The sequence below is a fragment of the Lingula anatina genome, chromosome 1 (genome assembly GCF_051362555.1).
Source record: "Lingula anatina isolate TDL-2025a chromosome 1, LinAna3.0, whole genome shotgun sequence".
In the NCBI taxonomy this organism is placed as follows: Eukaryota; Metazoa; Brachiopoda; class Lingulata; order Lingulida; family Lingulidae; genus Lingula; species Lingula anatina.
The window spans coordinates 26,697,804-26,719,643 of record NC_141767.1 but is presented as its reverse complement, the minus strand read 5'-3'; the positions used below and the strand labels follow the sequence as shown (position 1 = coordinate 26,719,643).

Genomic DNA, 21,840 nt, shown 5'->3' with positions numbered 1-21,840 from the left:
ATTGCCACTATTTTTAAAGAAATGGTAATATTGCAAGTGGAATACTTTCCATGCCAAATGAAACTGACACATAATTGGTCAAGACAATAAACGCCATAATATTTGTCACAGAAGTCTTACATCATACTGATGTACTCACACCTTATAAAACGACAGTTTACATCTTCAGAGAAGCTATATTAAATCCATTTCCTTTGTGTTTACTGACAAGTTCTAATAAAGCCTGTTTCTTTTGCAAAGCCTGTGAGGATTCCAGTTCATAAAGCGTGCAAAGATTGAAGAGAACACCCTCCTGTAATGTGGTGCTGGGGTCTTTATGGAGAAGGTTTTCCAAGATGGCAATTGCAGCTTTTAATTTTCCTGTGTATAATGAGCACACAGCCATGTTGTTGATAGCCTGAAGAATGAACAGAAATTTGGTTTAAGGAGAAAAATAAGATATCACCACAAAAAATTATATAAAAATGAGCAATAGCTGTTTATTAAAAAAAATACTGCAATTATACTTTTATTAAAGCCTTTATCACTTTGTTAATATACACTTGTGCATGTACCTTTATGTCAAATGATTCTTCAATAAATATGTATAAAAATTGGTTCTTCTTCAATGTATGTAAACTATAGTATGTAACACTAAAAAAAAAAAAAACTAACCAAAGCATTGGTTGGGTCAATGTCAGACACTTGTTTAAAGCAGTCCTGGCCCAATTCAAAGTTGCTCTCTGCTAGGGCCATAAATCCCCTGAAAGAAATTTGAAAATAAAAGATGAGAAAATTGCAGCACAATCGCTTGAATGAAATTTAAAGAAATGCACCTGAAAATTATGAGGGATCCAAATATCAACTACCTGTGATGCTTGTTGAGTACAACTAGGAAGCCAATCTACATGTTGAAAACTTGGTCTGAAGACTTTCAAATATTATACATAATGGGTACTTACCTATTCATTAGTACTCTACTTTGTCCTTGTGGATCAGATGAACTAACTTGGTCTTCCACTTGTTTAAAGTATGCTGAAGCTTGGGGTATGTCTCCCATCTAAAAGACAAGCATTATTTTCTTGATTATTATTTTTCAGATTATATATGAAGCGTAGACTTCAATAAAGTAGACATGCCAAAGGATAAACCTAATTAATCACCCTGTAAATCAGAAAATAGCTGTAAAGCGGCACATTTTTTCAAATTTCTAGTCAGGAACTTGATGCATTGATCCTTTCCTCCAGTTCATGAAAGTCTTCAGAATGACATAAGTCAAATAGTTGTGTATGACACATAACTGTTGCCCATGCAATAGCATAAATATTGACCGTTGGAAACAGCCAAGACTTATATTTATAACACAGAAAGAGGACAGAAAATATGTTCCAACAGCATATTTTGGGAAGTATGAGAAAATACCCTTTGCTGGGGTAGCCCTAGCAATTTTTATCGCTTAGCCAAATCACCACTTTTTTGTAAATTTGTTATCAAAATGGTTATAATTTGACTAAAAGAAGTCAAATCTAGCCCTTTTTCTTTAGCCAATTTATGAAAGTTTTAGCATTTGGCTAAATTGGCGAGTGTTAGCGCTACCCCAGCTTTGGTATTTCTTAAAGCAATGCTATTTGAAACTACATATAATGGCATTTGTCAGGTTTGTAGCAAACACTTGACTTCAAGTGTAACTTTAAGATTCAAAATCCCACAAGAATTCTTATACATCGTTCTGGAATATCTCATTACCAAGGCTAAACCCCAATCCTAATATGACAAGCTCAAGACAGAAGCAAACCCATATCGCAATATGGCAAAAGTGAGATTACTGAGCAGAAATGTGATTACTAAAATATATACAAGGTATTAGTAAAGCTGAAAGATATGATGTAACAGTGTGTTAGGTGTGACAACATGTGAATAGTGTCTCTTAGTAAAGGCTGTTAACAGTGACTCCTGCCAAACCTGTAAATGGATTCTTCCCAAGCCTGTGAGCAAGGCCACTTTGTTCTTCTTGTCCTTCACTAGCAGGGATCTGTAAGCTTCTAATGCAGCTATGTAATCCTGTAAAACATACATTTACTGATAAACACCCATTTACATATCATTCTACAATGATGTCCTTTCTAGAGTTATGGTCATGTGATAATTAAGCAAAAAGCTATGGTCTTAAGACACTTTCTATTAATTTCTTTGAACAGTGTGGATTAACAAGTGGAAGCAAAACAAACATTTTCTTAAATTAGAAGCAAACATACCTTAATTCCAAGCAAGCAATTGGCAATAGCATATAGCAACTGGATCTCTCTGCTCTCCCATAATTCTCTAGATGCTAAAATAACAATAAATCAACGAGAACTGCTTCACTGTAATTAATTGATTTTAGTGTTTGTGTTTTAAATGCTATCTATTGAATACAAAGGTGCAAATAATTTTATAATTTTCCTAATATACCTCGAATTGGGATCAAAATTAATTGTTATGTTTTATAATGATATTTTATGTTGGCCATAAAGAGTCACCCATGCACAAGGCATCTGGTTGAACTTTGAAGGAAAGACTTACTGGCACCATTCCTATATTAAGTAGTGTTGACATGGCATACTTAATGAAGGTAGCAGGTACATACTGCTTAATTATGTGGTGCAATAAAACAACTTTAACTTCTCTCTTGGATTTTATTTAGTAATACCAGTTTATACCTGCATCAATTATTTGCTGCAAAGAATTTTTGAATAGCACAATAGAACACTTCACACAGTCATGTGAACAAACAGTGACATTACGAAATATTATTAGATTGTGAAAAAGTGCTCACCTTGTCTACTTTCATTGGTCAGTTCCACCATGCTTCCATCCTCTTCTAGTCCACTCTCAAGATTTGATAAAATCTACAAGTAAAGAAATAACTTGTTTTTCCTACACATCCAGGGTAGCAAACATCCAACTATCTGTCAAGCATGCAATAAAATGACTGCATTGTATTCATACAGCAGTAACTTGAGTGTTACCATTTGTTTTCTTCAGATAATTATATTCTGAGGCAATCGACCATGGTCATTGTTAAGCTGTACCTTAGTGGTCACTGCATGTAGATAATACAACCTATCTAAGGTTTCCTGGGTCCTGCCAAGGAACTGAGGAACCTCTGCATGGATGATACGGAAAGCAAAAGGCACCATGGAACCTGGAAGTAAATGAGGCATTTGTTGTAGTGTACTGAAAAAACTGAGGATCTAAACTGTAAATAATTCATTAGACTGACAACAGTTTGTGCAATGCTGTGTCAACAGGATTTGGACAACTGTCTTTTTGTGGGAAAAATATGATAAGAAAAGTAACTTTAGAGAAAAACTAAATAGTGTGTTGATCATTTATTTAAAGAATTTCTATATGAAACTAACCCACAACAGAATTATTAATATTACATAGTATGGTAAAATACAAACTTTTTGTAAACAGGGTATCACAAAAGATCACAAAATTACCTTTTCTGCCTTTATATACATCTGGATAATAATTGTAGTACAGATCAGGTTTGTCCAAGGTTCCAAATGCCTGAAGCTCAGACTCCACCAAACTGTACATCTTCAACTTCATCATCAAAGCTATACGCGTAAACCATATCTTGAATGAAAAAAAGGCTTCTAAAAAGACTAGAGTCTAAACAAATTTGAGATATCTGCAATTAGTAAAAACATGACTTTTTCACCTTACAAGTCTAAGACTATCTATTGTATCCTGGAAGATGGCTTAAAGAGAAATCTGCATAAAATCGCTTCATAACGACTCCAATTTCCTAAAGGTATTTAATAAAATCAGAACAAAACCTTTTTTTGCAAAAAGCATACCTACCTGCAAACTCCAAGGTGTATTATTAGAAATCTGTCCAGCACTTCCCATGCCTTGTCCATGTTCTCTTAGTATCTTTCCAGTCAGGTCAATGGCAGCACGGTGACACTCTGCTTTCTGATTCAAAAACAATAATACGACATATCTTTGATGTAATCATCCCAGTTATACACATAAATAATTAATGCCTTGACTTTTTCATTCCATCTGGTTTAACACAAGCTGACCACAACATACTTGACAAAATTTTTTATGTCTAAAAATCTGGGCAAATTTACAGCCATGTCATATGTATTTCTGTTTTAATTCTTCAATTATATTGCCATAAAAAGAATATTTCTGTTTTGAAATACTCAACCTGAAAAAGCGACAACCCCCCTTCCTCCCACACGCACATTCACATGCACACGACTAAACAAAATCTTACAATAAGCTGTCTGAGGCCCTCATCATTAGGTGGCACACTGTCTGCTGTGAGGGTCTGCCTCTTGCTGGCTTCTACATCTCCCATATATCTGTATACCAGGTCCTTCACTGGGTCACCCTGAGATATATGAAGTAATCAACTTGATCAAATACAATAATTACAATACCCATATCATCATGATAAAGCAATTGACGTGCAATCATTAACTTTTCCCAATCTAAATATTACCAAGCCTTGCATAACTGCTACTATGTGTATTCTGATATCTGTTATAATATTAAAACACCTGAAGATGGGTTCAGACTTAAAGCACTATTGTCAGGAAATTCAAAATTGCAACCATCAATGTGTATACCTGCAAGTCATCATACAACAGTCCTGGGCAAGTCAACTGCTCTGCACTGGGGAAGAATGTCCCCGGGGCACTGGTCACCTTAGCTATCAGCACCTGTCTTGTAGCCTCTGACGGAATCCATGCATCATAACTCCTGTCTACATTATCCATTCCAACAGAAAACATGTCATCAGTGGGAGCAGCCATAGGTAGTGGTGGGGTGGTCTGTTCAAACTGGGGTAAAGGGGGCGTGGTAGGTAGAGGGAACTGTGTTGTTGTTGTTGTGGGTGTTGTGGTAGTTGAGGTATCAACTGTTATTTCTGTTGCAGTTGTTGCAGCAACAGATGTGGATTGTGGCACAGCAGGCAAAGGAACACCACGAATCTGAAATGGATAAATTGTTTGTGAGCTTTTTTCATTCCATAAATGTAATTTTCAAATTTAAATTAAAATTACAAAGAAATAAAATTTTATAATAATATGATATATTTAAAAATGCAATGTCATTTTTAATATCTACAAGAGAAATACAGACTTAAGTCAAACGCCTCTGCCTAATATAAAAAATGCATTCTTTCAAATGAACTCACTTCTTGGTCTACTTTAGGTTTCTCCTCATGTGTTGCCTCTTTTGAAGCCCCTATTTCTGTAAGGACTTGTTCTCTCTTCCCAACCCTAGACTCTAACTTTCCAGTGTTCACAGTATCCTCTCCTCCATTTTCAACTTGGGTTTTCTCTGACGTATCTGGAATGAATCCGCTATCATCAGCACTTGTTGGAGGAAGAGAGTCAAAAAACTCAGCACCAGAATTATCCTGGGAGTGAGCAAAGTACTGTGCAAGAGATGGAGCAGAGTCTTTGTCGTTTACTGATATCTCTGTCCCTGCAGTCTGGTCTTCTGTCAGTTCTGGCTCTGGTTCAACAGCAGACTGATCCAAGGACAGCTCCTCCATACTCTGCGCAAGAGCTGATTTCCCCGACAAGGGACCATCATTAGCAGTGTCCAGTTCTTGGCCAACTTGCTCTGAAAGCATTTCTTCTTTCATTTTCATTGAATCACTGTCTCTTTCCTCCACCCCAGACCCAAGAATATCCACCTCTTCTACATCTGGAGACAGAAGATCTACACTATCTAAGTTTCCAGTGGTTGTGTGGCTTGATTCTGTGCTAGATGTGCGAGCCATTGGATTAACCTCGACCGTCTCTGTGCTGGCAGGGAGCTCTGCATGAATGTCTGGGTTGTCACTAACTGGCTCCATCGCTGTCGATGCAGATTCTTCTCCTGCTTCCTCCATTACCAATTAAAAACACTTGATTATACCTACTACACACTATCTATAGAAATGTTTGAACCAAACAAAATAACATGATTTATCAAGGGCTTCTCCCCTCAACTTTTGTACTGTGCCGTCAATGGGTACCTTTCTTGTTGTATTGGAAGTAGGTACTGGTAGGTTGTCGTGAAAAATGGAGGACGACGCACCGGTTATATATGGGCTTGAGTTTCAGGTAAGGTTTACGCATAAAATAAATTTTTTGATAATCGATTATTGTGGCAGTTCCGTCTGCAAATATTTTGTAGCCGAAAACATCAAGATTATTGTAGCTTTACATTAAAAAAAATGACACACTCCCCCTAAGAGTTTAGTACTAGTAGTAAGAAAAAAAACTATAACAGTATCCATTGTATGTAATTAACATTAATAATAATGATACAGATTTTATTGGCACTTAATCTTCAGGCCCGTGCTTTGACAGCTCAAACGGCAGAAACAGATGAGATACGCTTTCTGGTTGGCACACAGTCACTTAAGTTTGAGAACCAGGTACAGTACATGCATCCGTTCCTCACTCTCCTCCCCTCTATCCTTCCCCCCCCCCTCTCTCTCTCTCTCTCTCTCTCTCTTCCACACATGCACATATGCACACATAAAATGGAACTCCTGCACATTGTTCAGTTGTATACATGTACGTTGTATGCATTGGAATAATCTAAAAGATGTTTGATATGATGAATATATTTTTATTTTACATCTGTTTTAAATGTTTTGATTTATTTTCAGGTCCATCAGATTGATTTTGATGATGAAAATAATATGATCAATAAAAATGTTTTTCTCCACAAAGAGGGTGAAATTTGGCACATAAGTGCTTCATCAAAAGACAAGAACATCTTTGCCACTTGCTACAATAAAAGTAGGTATTATGTACTTTATGGGCAACCTTACTTTGTACTAGTACTTATCATGTAATCAGTGCATTGCTGAAACAAATTGGGCTGACTGAGGTAATTCTAAAGAAGAAAGGACAGGTTTTACCTAATGAAGTTATCTAAGATTGACATTTATGATATACTCTCTGACTTACAACTGAATGTTAACGCAAAAGGTAGGCATATTTATGCACCATCTTTTATAGGCATTTTTTTATTTTGCAAAATATATGTAGATCAATAACCATGTAATAGATATAACCCTTACCATATTTGTTTGAATTTCATGTAGCATCAGATGCCAAGGCTGAGATGGAAGCTGCATTATGGCGTATTCCTGAGTTTGATGCCAGTCTGGGAGAAGATAGCTCACCAACCCACAAGGAACTGGAATTACTTTGTAAGCTAGATACTACAGACTATGGAGAAATGAAAAGGTGAGTAATTGATTCACAGAACAATTGGAGCCTGGCTTAAATGATTAGATTTTTTAATAGGTAATACTAGTAGCTTGTTTTATATTGTGACTCTCTTAATAGTTCACTGAACTGATATGATTTATTATTTGTTTTTGTCTTTAGTATATTATGGCATCCATCAGGAGAGGGCAACACCATCCTGTCCATTGTGGACAGTCATATACTGATGTGGGACTTAGAAACCAGCAGTAGTAGAGCCACAGTAAGGCTTTTACAGTCATATCAATAAATTGCACACTATCACTAACCTATGGACTCAGCAAGTGCTACTTCCTTTTGCCAAACACATTTCCTGACAATTTTTATTTTCTTAATTTAGTGATATCTTATCTCACATTTGAAAAATGTTTACCATGAGCCTCAGATTTTGCCACACAGTCTTGATACATGTGTAAGTGGATGGAAGCCTCAGTCTACTCAAACCGCTTAACCACTTAATCAGATGTGACAGGTAATATCAGTATGAACATCTGAAAGCCAGAGTACAACACCAGTATTTTACATATTTTCTGGGTTTTTCAGCTTTCCAGTTCAATAGCATTAGAAGGTAAAGGGCAGCCCAAGTTCACATCAGGCAGATGGAATCCTCACCACAATTGTTCTCAGATTGCCACTTCCAATGACACTAGTATACGTGGATGGGATCTGAGGAGCAACAAGTGAGTGCAACATGCTGGTTATGAGAAATATTGACCAGGGCATGTTATTTTCAGTGTGTTGTTTATTTTGCAGCAACAGTATTGTCACTATTGTGTTTAACTCAACAATAATTGACAATTTCTGGATATTTGAGAATATTATAAAGGATATGATAATCTTGTATTTGGAAATCCTGTTTCCTATTATGAATAGGCTTAAATGATTTTGAAGTGTTTGCGTATATATTTTTATTTAAAGGCAGGTGTATACAATAGAGAATGCTCACAGTCAACTAGTGAGAGAGCTGGACTTTAACCCAAACAAGCAGTATTACCTTGCTACCTGTGGGGATGACTGTAAGACAAAGTTCTGGGACATAAGGAATTCAAATGAACCCCTCAAGGTTTTATCAGATCATTCACATTGGTAAGAGTCATGCCTGAATTTGCAGGGGATTGAAGCAGAAAGCCATGAATTTGTAAAAGTTTTTATTTTTTCTGAAAATGAAATCTAGAAAATGCCTGAGGCCATTAAAAATCAGTTTGATATCTCCACATGTATGATAACCGAAACAATTGAACTTTGTTTGGTCACTTTTGCTTATTAACTTCTACTTTATGAAAGCATTGTAAAGTGTATATATAGGTATGATATCTTGCTCTCATTACTGATTCTCAGGGTCTGGAGTGTGAGATACAATCATTTCCATGACCAGCTGGTGCTGACCTCTAGTAGTGACAGTCGTGTGGTGCTAACTAATGCAATCTCCATATCATCAGAGCCTTATGGTCATCTTGTGGAGGATGAAGATCTGAGTGATGGAGAAGAAGATGACAAAACTAAGTGAGTTATAAAGGAAAATGCTTCTTTATGATCAACAATTTGAGATGCAACAGCAAAACATCAAGATGCCTCATCTCAATATCTGAAACAAGTTTTCATTGAAGCTGTTTTCAAAGAAAACTTCCTTGTAAGTTATGCAGTTGAATTGAAATAAGATGATAATTAGAAGTTGTTTGTAGGTTTATATGTTTTAGTGAAAAAAAAATCATCAGACTCTCAAATTTTAATTATGAATAGAATTTAAATCATAGAAATGTAAGTGTTTAGCTAAGTCTCAGATCTGTTCATTTTTTACAGAGAGAAAATGGAGGATGGTACAATATCTACATATGAGGAGCATGAGGACAGTGTGTATGCTGCAGAATGGTCAACTGCTGACCCCTGGGTATTTGCTTCACTTAGTTATGATGGACGCTTAGTGATAAACAGGGTGCCCAGGGCTGTCAAGTATCAGATATTATTATAAAGTACCCCAGCAGACATGTGCATTGATTTGAGAGAGGAGACAAACATAAAACAGGAATGGGGGATTTCTTTCATATATGGCAAATTATTATGGTAAATGTATGTAAATATATGATTAACTCAGTGTATAAAAAGGGGGAAAACACAAGGAAAAGGACTGGATGAATTTTGCCTGTGAAAAAAACTGGTGTGCTTGATAGAGCAGTCCAAGCATATATATGTGTTAACTTTTATCAGGTGGAGAGAAATTTGTGAAAATTAACCGTTATTGTAATTGTTACATTGAAGTATGATTCAAAAGATCTTAACGTCGGGTACGTTTTCAATTATAACCAGCTTCATAAGAAATTGCAAGCTGAATTTAATGCTGTATGAAATTAAGAAAGATGAACATGCATGTTATAACATTCCACCTGCATATTTATTGTCTGATGTCTGTAGTTTAATGGCAAAAGCAATGTGCAATATATGTGTGTCAAATTGCACATCCATTTGTGCTAATATCTGGTAAATATGAGAAATTATTGTTTTGATATTGTCAATGATTAACTTTGGCTCTTAAAAGATATTGTTACATTGATTTTTAAAATGTGATGTGGGGGGGGGGATTCAGTCAAAATAAAATTCTTTATGAGAAAAGAGGACTCAAATCAGGATATTTTTTATCTTTACACAAATTTTTTACCATAACTGTTTTGTGCACCTATTATAAAAGTTATCCTGTCAGAGATTTTCCTGCCAAATCAAATTATCCTCAATAAAAAGGTGTTATCTTCAATCACAAAATATTGCTCGACGTGTCCCTGCATTTGGATTTGATGTTTTTTTTTACATTTCTTATTTAATAAGTTTTAAATTACTGACCAGTTATCCACTTGGACCACCATTTCTTTCAGTACATTTCAAAGGTAAACATTTCGCCAGGAACTTTAATTTGGGGAGGTTTAGCATTTATAGCATCTGCAGTGGGAAAGAGAAGTAGCTTTGCAGGAAATGAAGTCATAGAAAATATGACTTTGGGGCGTTTTTCAAGCACAGATAGTATACCTTTAATTTTTTTTTTTTTTTTTTTTTTTTTTTTTGCAATTTCTAGTGGACAGCAAGACTAGCAGAGTGTGATGTAGCTAAGATATCTGGAAAATTCCTGCTATAAAATTGGTTCCCCCTCTTTTTGAAAAATGTAATTTAGTTGCTTTTTTAAGCCCAAAATTTGCATCTTTATACAGGATCAACTTTAAGATAATCAGAGCATCAGAAAAGGTGGAGCCATTTGAATTTTAGTTTAGTGAAATCAATGGAAAAATTGAGTATAATTATTACAACTATTGGTTATTAGTAATTTGGTATTATCATTACATGTATTGAAGTAGTCACATTGGCGCATTTTTCCCCGTGACAATAAAGACAATTTAAAAGCAAAATCATTTCAATGATAAATGAAAGTATAGGTAGTGTTCATAACATTTTATTAAAGTTCCCGTGTTTTATTAGTGGTTCCATTGTGCTGACAGCTAGAAAACTTCTCTACCACAATAATCAAATGTGTATGTTTGAAGAAAAGGGAGGTATGTTTGCAAAGCATTCAAAATAATTTTTCTAAATCAAATACCGACTTCAAATTTGATTTTATAAAACAGGAATGAACACATTCACGTTTTTTTTAAACATTATTTTGAACTATTCGGCTTTGGACACTGCTTACAGAATCTAGGCTCTTAATTTGGCATTGGCTTGACCATGATTGTATGACAAGTAAGCATACAAACCACAACCAACAATGCAAAAGCATGCTATAAAAACATTAAGGATATAATATGGTTTATGTGTCATCTTTGAATACACAGCAGTAAGTCAAGGTCTGAAAGACAACAATAACTCAAACTCAGCACTGATATTACCCTGTCCTTTATTTGAACTGCAAGTGAATGAAGATCTGAGTGCAATACTGTTATGGAGAGTATGCCAGTTAAGTCTGGCAGTGATATGTTTGCATATACAATCCTTATGAAAATAATCAAATTGGGAACAAGATATGAGCAACATGTTCAAGTGAATCTCACCTATAACATTTTTATGTTTTGAGTTGACTACGAAAGTCAAAGAATACTTATCAATGCACCTATGAACATAAGTATTAAAATCGAATTAGTGTCGATTTCTGATCCTGGAGGAAGCAGGTCAAAAATGTTTTCCTTCTCTTTGATTTACATATGATAACCAGAAAAACAAGATTTTGGACTAGAACATTTTTTAAACCTGCAAGACCTAAATCGGATTTCAACCAACCTAGTTTTTAATTTTTTTTAATCTACAAATTCATGATGAAATCTATAAAGTGATTATCATGCAACTACATTTCTCTATGATCAATACAACAAAACACAAAACTTCGTTATATGCTACAGTTTGTAAAAATGAATGATCAATAAAATAATACTGGAATGATGCTGGATGATAATATCATAAATGTTTTCTATGACTGTAAAAACCTGGGATTTCACTTTTAAATATAGAAGGCTTTTTTATGTTCAAATGCTGTCACTTTGTACTAATACAAAAAAATTCATTTGTTCACCATTTTATACTGTATCTTAGCATAATTGAGAGCAATGCAACTTAACCTGCTACAACAATACTTGCAAGTTTTTAATTACAACAGTAGTTTGGGGTAAGACTTAAAATGTAATAATCTTCAGTTACATTAATAACAATAACATGCACTATTCTTTATGAGAGATGTTAACTCAAACTACTAATAAATATTTTTCTTTACAATATGTAAATGGTAAATGCTTAAGTCTAAAAGGCAATACAGATCTGAACTAAATTAAATTAAAAGTTACCAATTCATGGTTCATTTATAGAAGGTGAAATCCTTAGCAACATGTTTGGCTTAGTAGCAGAAAACACATTACTAAAATATGGTGTTAATTGTTGTTGTTATCTAATAACAATGAGGATAATAATAACTGCATGTGACCTTGTTCTACTAATAACTTGACCTAGCCCTTTACGCACCAGCTTTAACATCTTAATGGAAACTGGTCATGAAAAAAAGTTATTTTTATATTACATGAATTACATGAAAGCTTTATGCTTGATGAAGGAATCCAAGTAATAGTGTGACCACTAATACTGTGTAAAACATGAATAAGAGCAATGCATGCAATCTAAAACTACTGTTTTATGTAGAAGAGCATATGTGAGTATAAGTAAAGAGTCGACTCACTTCTGTACTCATGACTTGTCTGCATTTATACCAGAGGACAAGGCCGTACCTTGACAGCTGTGCATGGTCAACTAACATATTGCCCTTCTGCTTCAGCCTCATCTTTCAAATTTATTTTCTTAATAAAAATGCTCAGGTGTTGAGTAAAATGCACACCTGTGTTTGCAACTTAAAGATGCTAAATAAAAAAACTCTCTATCCTGAAGCACCCTGTTTGAGGTAACAGTTGCATTCACTACAATAAAATATAAATATCCACTGAAATAAATCTAATATTTTCTCCTCTGCTCCCCTTGGCCTTCAGTCCTACAGCTAAAACGGCATGCAACTCCTTACAAAATGACCCGTCCCAGTCACAAAATGCACTTTCAATGTCACCAGTCTCAGTATATATTTTTGCACTACATTTCCAGTGTCACATGTGCCTTGTCATCCCATATGCTGTCATTCCAGCTTGGGAAGCTCCTTTGTTTGTTCCCATTTGCAGTCCAATAACATGTTGTCCAGCTTTTAATTTTTCTTCCCCAAAGTTTCTCTTATTCATATCTGCTAATTTTACTCCAATGACTGGACCCTGGAAATCGTGCTTCTGTGCCTTTAAAGAAAAATAAAATAACTATTTCAGATATCATTGGCATTCTCAACATTTTGGTTTGGGTTACTTGCCATTCAAAATTTAAATTATCTCAAAATAGTTCAAGCTTTAACTATGTATACAATTTATCACAGCATGCCAATGGGAAATTAGATGATGCAATTAACTGCTCATGCGGATGAATGATAAATAATTCATATACAGTTCACCTCAAACCCAATCAATATCACTATGTGCAGTATATGTATCAAATTCCCTTAAGGAGGTGATATCAGACAAGAAAAACAAATGCTGAAAAGTCAGTCTGTGCTATTCAAAGTAAGCAAAAAGAACGTCTTTCAACTTACCAATGATCCTAATATGTGAATGCAGTTTATTACCTAAAAATCAAAAGAAAATACATTAATTATGCAATTATCATCAATATTATCCAATTTAATAACAATTAACTTCAATTTATCAATGGCTTATCCCCTCAAGGTTGAAAATAACCCACAAGACATTTACTGAGCATGCGGTGGCAAAGTCAATGGTTAATGTTTCTGTCACCCTGAGTTTCAGTCTTCTGGAATTTATATCTATCATCCATATACCTATTATTTCTTTCTAGTGCCTGGGTAGGTGAAGGCAAATTGTTAACAGTGATCTGAAGGTCAGGGTGATAGGCAAGAAAGGTTGGTAACAGAAGCTCCGCAGCTCACTGACTGTAGAAAGCTAAGCAGAAGACTTAGGGCAGCAGAGCTGAATGCACTTAATGGGAATTTAATCTGACCATTGAACTTAAGAACCTTACAACCGTGTGGTCCTTTAATGAAAAAGAGAAAAAAAAAATCACACCATTCTAAAGTTTTCATTAACTTTGGTTGCTTGTGGTTTTCCAAAGGTTTCTTCCCTTTGCTTCACTAATATCAATGAACTTCAGTGAGACTGAAATTAATATGACCTGTGGCACAAAAGTTTAGCCTGTGACCTTCAAATATGACAAGTGGGAAAATTTAATAATCATGCACACAAGACTTGAGACAGTAACATGGACTCTGAGAAGTTTTAATTTTGTCCTTCTGCTGTGTGTGTGTGGTAGACACAAAATAGTATCCAAGCATCATTTAATGATATTTTCTTTCTTTTTTCACCTTTTGATGAACCAAAAGACACTTTTCATGCTGTTACATGTAGCTATGTAAAATCCACCCAAACAAACACAAAGAAAAAAAAAAGAAAAATTCCTGATTGAAATCAGTTACTGAAGTAAAGATATATACACAAGCTTGTTAGCCGAGGTATATTTCAATACCAGCTCAGCTACTTAATGTTACAGTCCAGCTGTTAAATTTATTTGATTAAAAGTATAAGTTACTCTTAGCCAGGAAACCAAATTGGGCAATGAAAAAAATATTGAACTTTTAACCCTGAAAACTGTTGGTATCATGTTTTTGCAGCTTGTGTCTACAGACTTGGTGGGAGGGGTGAGACAGGTCGACGATTATAAATTTATTGGAAACTTTATTGGTTCTTAAATTCTATGTGATTTTAAAACATGCAACATACCAGTCAAATTGCCCACATCATCTACCAGTAGAACTCATGAGTCCACTTCTCCATGCCATCTAAAACTGTAGCCTCTACCAGGGCCACAGAAAAACTTTTACTAGATATTCATTGATATTCTGTGTGAATTTCAGAAACGACCTCATCACCCAGGTGGCTAGTACTAAACTGAGTTTGTTGGCCCACATCATTAACAAAATGTGTAGAATTTGGCTTTGGTTTGGGTTAAAGGACCTTGAAGCTTAATTAAATGTTTTTCTAGTTGATATATAATGCCCATGCAGAAGCTTTTGCCAGTCTTTATGAGAGCCATATAGGGATTAAATACCTATTTCCTTCGTTAAATCATGCATACAACAAGAATAGGGGATGTCTCTGTACAGTAGAGTTAATAAAACTATGTTTAACTTAAAAAAAACAAAAAAGGCTATTGGAGGTAGATGCAAAATTTTCACAGTTATGAGTAATTGCTCAAAATTTGAAAAATGTTACTCAGTTACCTGGCATTATGTTTTCAAAAGGGGTCCAATTTGCAATAGGTTTCAAGGGGCAGTCTGTCAGGCTTGACAATGGTAAACTTCTTAAATTTATTTATGTGTTTACATGTTAAAGTGCAAACTTAACATAAGTAGGTAGTACCTCACCCCTCTCCCCTGTTATAATCACTATGGCCATTACACAACACTACCAGGATAGGGTGAATCACTTCAGCCCTAGAGCAGCAGTCTAACAATAGGGGAAATCATTACAGGTATCTGTGGAGTTTGGCTGAATAGGAACTGAAGAAATGGGCAATCACATAAGAATAAGTCCCCCACTGAGTGCAGGCTCACATTTCCTTCACCATAGGGCACTAGACTAGCTTTTTACTAAGTGTCCACTTGAAGCCATTTTTGACACTTATTCAAGCACGACCTCTGGGATATCTATATGACCCACCCATCTTTCTAATATTAAAAAAGAATACGAATGGTCCCACATAGGTATCAATTTCTCTTTTATATAATATTCTGGCTACCCTGGAGTTATATCTGAAGTCACTGAGTGTCTGACATTTATCAAGATTAAGGCCTTTTCCCACTTATTGATTTTACTTACAATATACATGTTTTTGCCCTCATATAAATCTTGTGTTTGAAAAACATCTACATCCTTCATACCAAGTTGTTTGCAAGCTGTGAGGAATAGTTCTATATTTTCCATCTGAAAAAAAAAAAAACATTTATGATCATTTAATACCATTTTATATTCTAAAACAATTAATCTGCACAACATATCTGTATACTGAAACTCTGCAATGTATTATTCGGATATTATTCAATAAATGATGGCCACAAAGGAAAACTTGTCAGTTTGTTTCCTTAACAAGTCTTCTGAGACAGACAAAACATTGCTTGTAAATTACTCTTAGTACACAGTTACCTGTCAAGGGGAGTGTAGTTACTTTGGATTATTAAGATTAGGTATACAAATATGTTTAGCCCCCTCTGTGTACATATTGAAAAGATAGACAAAATTGTATCTTCTTTTAAGTGCTGATAAAATTCCAGACGTGGACAGCTTTGTTAAATCAATATGGTTGCATTATTAGCATACCTCTTGCCAAAATTGAACAGACAGCATAAACATTTTGAGAAATAACTCAAAGGATTTGAAATATCTAACTTAAGTGTGTTACAAATATTTAGCCGAATATTTTCTGAGTTGAAGAGACATTTGGACCAACAGCAATCAATAACACATCCCAGATGCATAACGTGATCCATATTAAGGTAATCTATCAATATATATCTTACATTCAATTCATGATCACAACATTCTGACAATCTTCATTAAAACCTAAAAATTCTCCATCCAGAAAGGAGGATAAAAATGGCATAAATGTATGGAAACAAAAATCATGTCAAATTTCAATAATTTATCCTACTCATTGCATTTGTCAAATATCAATGGGGAAATGCAGTGCAACCTGGGGTTTTTATTTTGCTCAGTCATCCTGCATTCGGACACTGATACACAGACAGTACCAGTCAACCAAGGGAAGTGTAATCCTTCTGGGTGGTGATGGTATGTGAATGGGCAGTCTACAGACCAGTATTTTACCTGTTTGAATGCCAGCTTACTCCTGTTGATTTTCTTGACAATTCCTGGTGCAATTGCATTTACCAGCCTACAATAGAAAATATGCAGATCCATAACAGTGAGCATTCTACTGAGTTATATGCCTATTGATGAAATGGGCAGTGCAAGTGATGTGGATATTTACTTAACACTTTCAGTCTGTCAAACCAACAAGGTTTATATTTCACTAAGCTCCTCCTCAGGATGATGATGAGGAGGAGGAGGAGCAATTACTGCTTTCATACATCAATGTTTTTTAGTAATCATAAACTGAGGTTACATTTTATACATGGACCACTTGCTGGCCATTACAACTAATTACAGTCTTCAAAATCGATGCTAAAATCTCAGTTCTTATCAGCTCTGCTTTACTTGACAGTCCCATTCCATTCCAAAGCACAGTGGTCACAGACTTTGAGACCCCTGGACCCTGTTTCACAAAAGAACATAAGTCAATAGTTGGTCTTTAATTTTATACCACTTTGACCCTGGATAAATCAGTAGTAGTCTACATAATGAGTTACATGGACCTCTTCCACAAAAAGTAAGAAATTGCCATTTGTTTTAAATGAATAGTTTCTAGGTTGCTATAGACTAAGACTGCAGCCAGGAAAAAGTGGACTTGATTTTTTAGCCTTGAAGTTAAGGACAACTACTGTTTTGTGAAGTGGAGCTTGTGGACTAAAGACTGATGACTGGAACACTGTGAACAAGTGTGTTCAACTTGAAAAGACAGCTTATGTGGGGCACAATGACAGAGGACTTGATGTAACATTGACTCCCACTTGACCCAACGAACAAGTTATCAAGAACGCCACCTTGGACATTCATCAATCTTTGCCCAGTTGGCAGGCATGCTTTTTTATATTCACACTACTAAAATTTGACAATCTTAAATTTCTATAACTTTGTTGCTACTCTATTAGTTATTTTTATTTATTAAACTTTATTAAATAAGGGTAGAGAATGGTAAATCTATAACTTATCTTCCCCATGGCCCTCATGAGGTTAGTAAAAATATATTTAAAACTACCAAAATAAAATAAAAAGTACTTACAAATGAACAGCAATCACAATAACATTCCCCATTTTCACTTGTTTAAGTTAAAAAATACACACAATAAACTTCCTTTTAACAGTTTTCTCAAAGGTAAAAAGCATAACCTAAAAGAAAAAAAAAATAAAACTTCTTACTCGCATAATGCTTCTCCATCTTTCAACACCTGCATCACCTCAAACTGGTCCTTGTAAGACATCCCATTCTCCAACAGGGGTCTCCCTGTCACTGCCTCTATCCAGGCTAGAGCCTCCAATGCCTGGTCCATGTCAAACTTTGCTTGAGCCTAAAATACAGACAATTATAATATTGATTTCATTAAAAAAGACAACTTTCAATAAATGCACCTACGTATATCTTAAATATCTCTGACTATGTCTCAAACAAAAATTTTAACTTAAACATTACCTTCTGACATTCAGTGGAAGTAGACAATGTGTTAGCTACAGTTTCAAGTCCTTTTGAGTTTTTTCTCAAAAGAATTATTTAATATTATCCCCTAACAGACCTAAAACCAAAAAAGAATCAATGACTTTCCTATATTTTCTGTGTGAAACCATAAATTAATTTAAAACTATTTATTTGCAACAACAGCAACAACAATAATAATATTCAGTCATTCAATTGAAAAACATGGCAGTAAACTCCATAGATCACTTTATATGTATTTTTTTCAGTAAAAGAATGACACTTATTTTTATTATTCAAATCAGCAAAAATGCTGGAAGGTATGTCTGCATACAATCTCAAATCAAAATACAGTAGCTTTATCAGAAGACTTCGTGTTTTCTGAATGTTTCTGTCATGTTTACAACACAGGCAATAAATCAATCATCTACCAGTGGCATTAACCTGGTGACTAACTGGCCAGGTAGAGAATTAATGAGACATAATAGAAGCAAATCAAATTGTCCACTTTTAGTGTGAGTGTGAAAGTAGACCAAAAATTTTCTTTGCTGATAATGTTATTTGAAGGTGTGTGTGTGTGCGTGTGTGTGTGTGTGAGAGAGAGAGAGAGAGAGAGAGAGAGAGAGAGAGAGAGAGAGAGAGAGAGAATAAGAGAGAGAGAGAGAAAGAGAGAAAAAAAAATCAATTTCAGTAAGGGTGGTTTAATAGACCAACAAGATACTATGCACTCTTTGACTCTGTCAACACATTACAGCATTATGTTCCACTACAGCAGTCTCTATTCTGGGGCACTTAACCCTGATTCCACAGGTTTTGTCACTGACTGCATACTACTGAAAGGTCTTTTCACAATGAAAGAGGTGAATCAAAATTTTATGCTCTAACACACCCATGATCATAGGTAAGTTCAGATGGATGTGAAAATGAAACATAAAAACTTATAAAAGTAAAATCCTTAGTCACATTGAAATTGAACTAAATGAATATAAGGATAATATAATTATTTTTCTTTTAAAAAATTAAAACTTTTCTACAAAATGTCTAAAGACTGTATTCAAAAGTAAAAACATAATAAAATGGCTTAGAGAGAGGCGTTGTCCCCTATTGGCAAACCACTGACCATTCTGGTTTTTTCAATACAGTTGAGCCATGACTTAACTATTATAACAAATACCCAACCAAAAATACCACTGATGAATTCTAGTATTATTGCTCATACCCTGGTATTTTACAAAAATGACTAAGCAGTTCTTAATCCATGAAGCCCTCTTTGACCAAACAAGTCAACCAAGCAATAATGACTTTGTACCAGACTTCTAAACAAACTTCTTAATTTTGTTGACACAATGGTCACGCCTTACACATGGAATGCACCTCGGACATAAGAGACAGGAAGCATGAATTTAACCCATCTTGACTGAGGGAAGGGAGGATTCAATAGTTGAAATATATTATGCTTTATTAGTAGTTACAGAAGAAATATATGGAATATCAATCAATTGATTGTGCTAGAAACCCACACTGAAAATAAGCTATTCTTATTTCTTATCATTCAAAGCACGTTGGCATTTAACACCAACACAACAATGAAAAGGAGCATTGATAAAAAAAGAGCTAAAAGAAAAGAAAGAAAAGAGAAATTTGAACTTTGCTGGTCACTTCAGCTTTAAAGCATGGGAAGCAGGCCATTTCCTCTCATACAGTGAACTGGGATGCCATGTCTAATCAGTCATCTCAACATGTCAGAACTCACAGCATGGACAAGGGGCTTGGGTCCTGACCCTGATACACACCATGAACTAATATAAGTCCCAGTGCAGATTCTCAATATCACAGCAGCAGGCAACTGTAGCTTTCAACCAGCAGCCCTGTTGTACATAGGGTAGCTACACCCATTTTCCGACATTTCTGATACAGTGAAGCATGTGCTACTTTGCCCTTGTGGTCTGGTTTTCAGCTGTTTGGGACAATCTTTTCAGTCTTTTCTCTGTTTATACTATAATACGCATATTGAAGGAAGAGAAAGCCACATGTGTAGTATAATAGCAACTAATTCCTTGCATAACCATGTCTTTTTCATCTAAACACAATCCCCACTGTCACTTTCAGGGCCCAAAACCCCGTTCACACTACGCTCAGTTATCCGGATAAATTGCGAATTAGGTCACAATTCGAATAAATGCAGTAGTGTGAACGCAAGAGGATTTTTGTAATGCGCATTTTCAAAATCCTGCAAGCGAGGTTGCTGAGAATTCATTTTTTGGCAGCAGCACTAAAGTCAGATATGTCTTTAAAGGGGGCTGGGGAGGAAGGGGCACAGAAGTATGCTCATTCTATTGTAAATTACAGGTTAACACAACAAAACCATAAAATTACATATTGATAAATACTCTCACTTCTTATAAACATTTAAACATGGTGGGCAAACCCTTACGATCTCACCTTCAGCATACTCTTGATTTTTTTTAGTGAAAATTCATTAAAACATTTTTAAACTAAGTTATAATAGGAAAGGTGATGACACTTGTTGCAGATTATTCACCAGTCAACTTGGCACTGTTAGTCAATTTTTATTCTGGAGAATATAAATGGCCTATTTTTACAAGTTTTTAACATAAAACTTAAATGTAGTTCTTCCTTTCCACACGCAACTTGGCAAGAACCAATTTTTCGATCTGAAATATGATATGCAGTAAAAAAAAAGTTGTAATTGCTTTGAGTAAATAAATTAATATATAATTAATTAATTAATAATAGAAATATATTATTGCACCCAAAAAAACACAAAGCACTCAGAAGGGTCAAGTCTGTCCCATAACAAGGGTAAATAAATGCCAGTAGCAGGAAACATGACATAACCCTACCCCAATTACACAGCAGGCAAGGTTGCCCCTATTATGTTACTGGTAGTAGTAGCCGACTTACAGCATGTCTTGGGGCTGCTCTTTAGCTTCAATTTACTATGTACTTTTATGCGTATCTGTACTGCGTTCAAGTCGTGTGCTAAATTCAGGAGGTATGTAAGAAAGGCAGGATTGGAGCAAAGGAAGCCACCGAATAAAACAAATGGGAACCAGACACCACGCTAGTGCTGTGATGACAGAAGTGAATGTGATAACTAACACAAAATACTTCAGGAAGGTATAACTCCTTCGAGAGCAAGAACTCAGCAGGTCGTCTCTCATTGGAACTTGCAAACGACTATATTCTAAAGTTGAAATCATTTATTATAAACACAACAAACCTTTAGCTGCCTTTACAGTTTTTAATGTTTCTAAATTAGTTTTGTTTCTGGCAGAATTCACCAATAACCTAACCTCTCGCAAAATACTAGGTTTCAAATATAACGATGCAATGCTGCCATGGTTCTCCACATTGAAAAAATTCTTTCATCGATCGATTAGCAGAGCACTTCTTAAAATGTTAAATAATACAATGATCATGTGATAATGGTCTTAAAACTCACCTTTTGCATACATTCCCTTGATAAGCCATAAGATGGACCTTTGTTTGCCATATTTTCATCGATTTGTTTAAAGCGCAAACCCCCTACGTCCTGATAGCACGTTCAAAGCGCCGGCGACCTTTTAGCTTCCCTCTCAACCACTTGCAGCCGATAGAGGGCGCATGGATTGGTCTATTTTAAAAGAAACTA

At 35.2% G+C, this 21,840-nt stretch overlaps 3 protein-coding genes across 4 annotated transcripts; 1 reads left to right on the top strand and 2 right to left on the bottom strand.

Annotated features, from left to right (window-relative positions):
* Positions 1-11: 11 nt before the first annotated feature.
* LOC106164791 (trafficking protein particle complex subunit 12) lies at positions 12-5,884 on the bottom strand. Its single transcript, XM_086999142.1, has 12 exons — positions 5,180-5,884; positions 4,611-4,973; positions 4,256-4,372; positions 3,832-3,945; positions 3,465-3,603; positions 3,051-3,163; positions 2,795-2,867; positions 2,235-2,308; positions 1,942-2,040; positions 942-1,039; positions 655-742; positions 12-397 (listed from the first exon to the last, which is right to left on the bottom strand). The coding sequence occupies exons 1-12, from the start codon at positions 5,882-5,884 to the stop codon at positions 158-160; spliced, it is 2,223 nt and encodes a 740-aa protein (XP_086855268.1). The 3' UTR covers positions 12-157.
* A 91-nt stretch (positions 5,885-5,975) lies between these two features.
* LOC106156917 (EARP-interacting protein homolog) lies at positions 5,976-9,848 on the top strand. Its single transcript, XM_013532358.3, has 9 exons — positions 5,976-6,098; positions 6,332-6,415; positions 6,653-6,785; positions 7,094-7,238; positions 7,383-7,482; positions 7,803-7,939; positions 8,178-8,345; positions 8,598-8,762; positions 9,060-9,848. The coding sequence occupies exons 1-9, from the start codon at positions 6,057-6,059 to the stop codon at positions 9,226-9,228; spliced, it is 1,143 nt and encodes a 380-aa protein (XP_013387812.2). The 5' UTR covers positions 5,976-6,056; the 3' UTR covers positions 9,229-9,848.
* Positions 9,849-11,116: 1,268 nt separating this feature from the next.
* LOC106156928 (myophilin-like) lies at positions 11,117-21,831 on the bottom strand. 2 transcript variants are annotated; one of them, XM_087017463.1, is made up of 6 exons: positions 21,652-21,831; positions 17,915-18,063; positions 16,703-16,769; positions 15,698-15,802; positions 13,399-13,431; positions 11,117-13,051 (listed from the first exon to the last, which is right to left on the bottom strand). In XM_087017463.1, the coding sequence occupies exons 1-6, from the start codon at positions 21,700-21,702 to the stop codon at positions 12,872-12,874; spliced, it is 585 nt and encodes a 194-aa protein (XP_086873589.1). In that variant the 5' UTR covers positions 21,703-21,831; the 3' UTR covers positions 11,117-12,871. The 2 variants fall into 2 exon arrangements, with proteins under 2 accessions (XP_086873589.1, XP_086873595.1); XM_087017469.1 differs by lacking the exon at positions 15,698-15,802.
* Between the last annotated feature and the right edge of the window lie 9 nt (positions 21,832-21,840).

What these genes read in the sequence shown, in the direction of transcription:
- LOC106164791 (XM_086999142.1), bottom strand. Translation starts at nt 5,884, where the DNA reads ATGGAGGAAGCAGGAGAAGAATCTGCATCGACAGCGATGGAGCCAGTT. An exon ending in ATTGCTTGCTTGGAATTAAG is followed by an intron (nt 2,041 to 2,234) that starts GTATGTTTGCTT and finishes TATGTTTTACAG; the next exon opens with GATTACATAGCTGCATTAGA. An exon ending in AGTAGAGTACTAATGAATAG is followed by an intron (nt 743 to 941) that starts GTAAGTACCCAT and finishes AATTTCTTTCAG; the next exon opens with GGGATTTATGGCCCTAGCAG.
- LOC106156917 (XM_013532358.3), top strand. Translation starts at nt 6,057, where the DNA reads ATGGAGGACGACGCACCGGTTATATATGGGCTTGAGTTTCAG. An exon ending in TGGGATCTGAGGAGCAACAA is followed by an intron (nt 7,940 to 8,177) that starts GTGAGTGCAACA and finishes TTTTATTTAAAG; the next exon opens with GCAGGTGTATACAATAGAGA. An exon ending in TTATCAGATCATTCACATTG is followed by an intron (nt 8,346 to 8,597) that starts GTAAGAGTCATG and finishes ACTGATTCTCAG; the next exon opens with GGTCTGGAGTGTGAGATACA.
- LOC106156928 (XM_087017463.1), bottom strand. Translation starts at nt 21,702, where the DNA reads ATGGCAAACAAAGGTCCATCTTATGGCTTATCAAGGGAATGTATGCAA. An exon ending in AGGGCAAAAACATGTATATT is followed by an intron (nt 13,432 to 15,697) that starts GTAAGTAAAATC and finishes TTTGATTTTTAG; the next exon opens with GTAATAAACTGCATTCACAT. An exon ending in TTCACATATTAGGATCATTG is followed by an intron (nt 13,052 to 13,398) that starts GTAAGTTGAAAG and finishes TTTTCTTTAAAG; the next exon opens with GCACAGAAGCACGATTTCCA.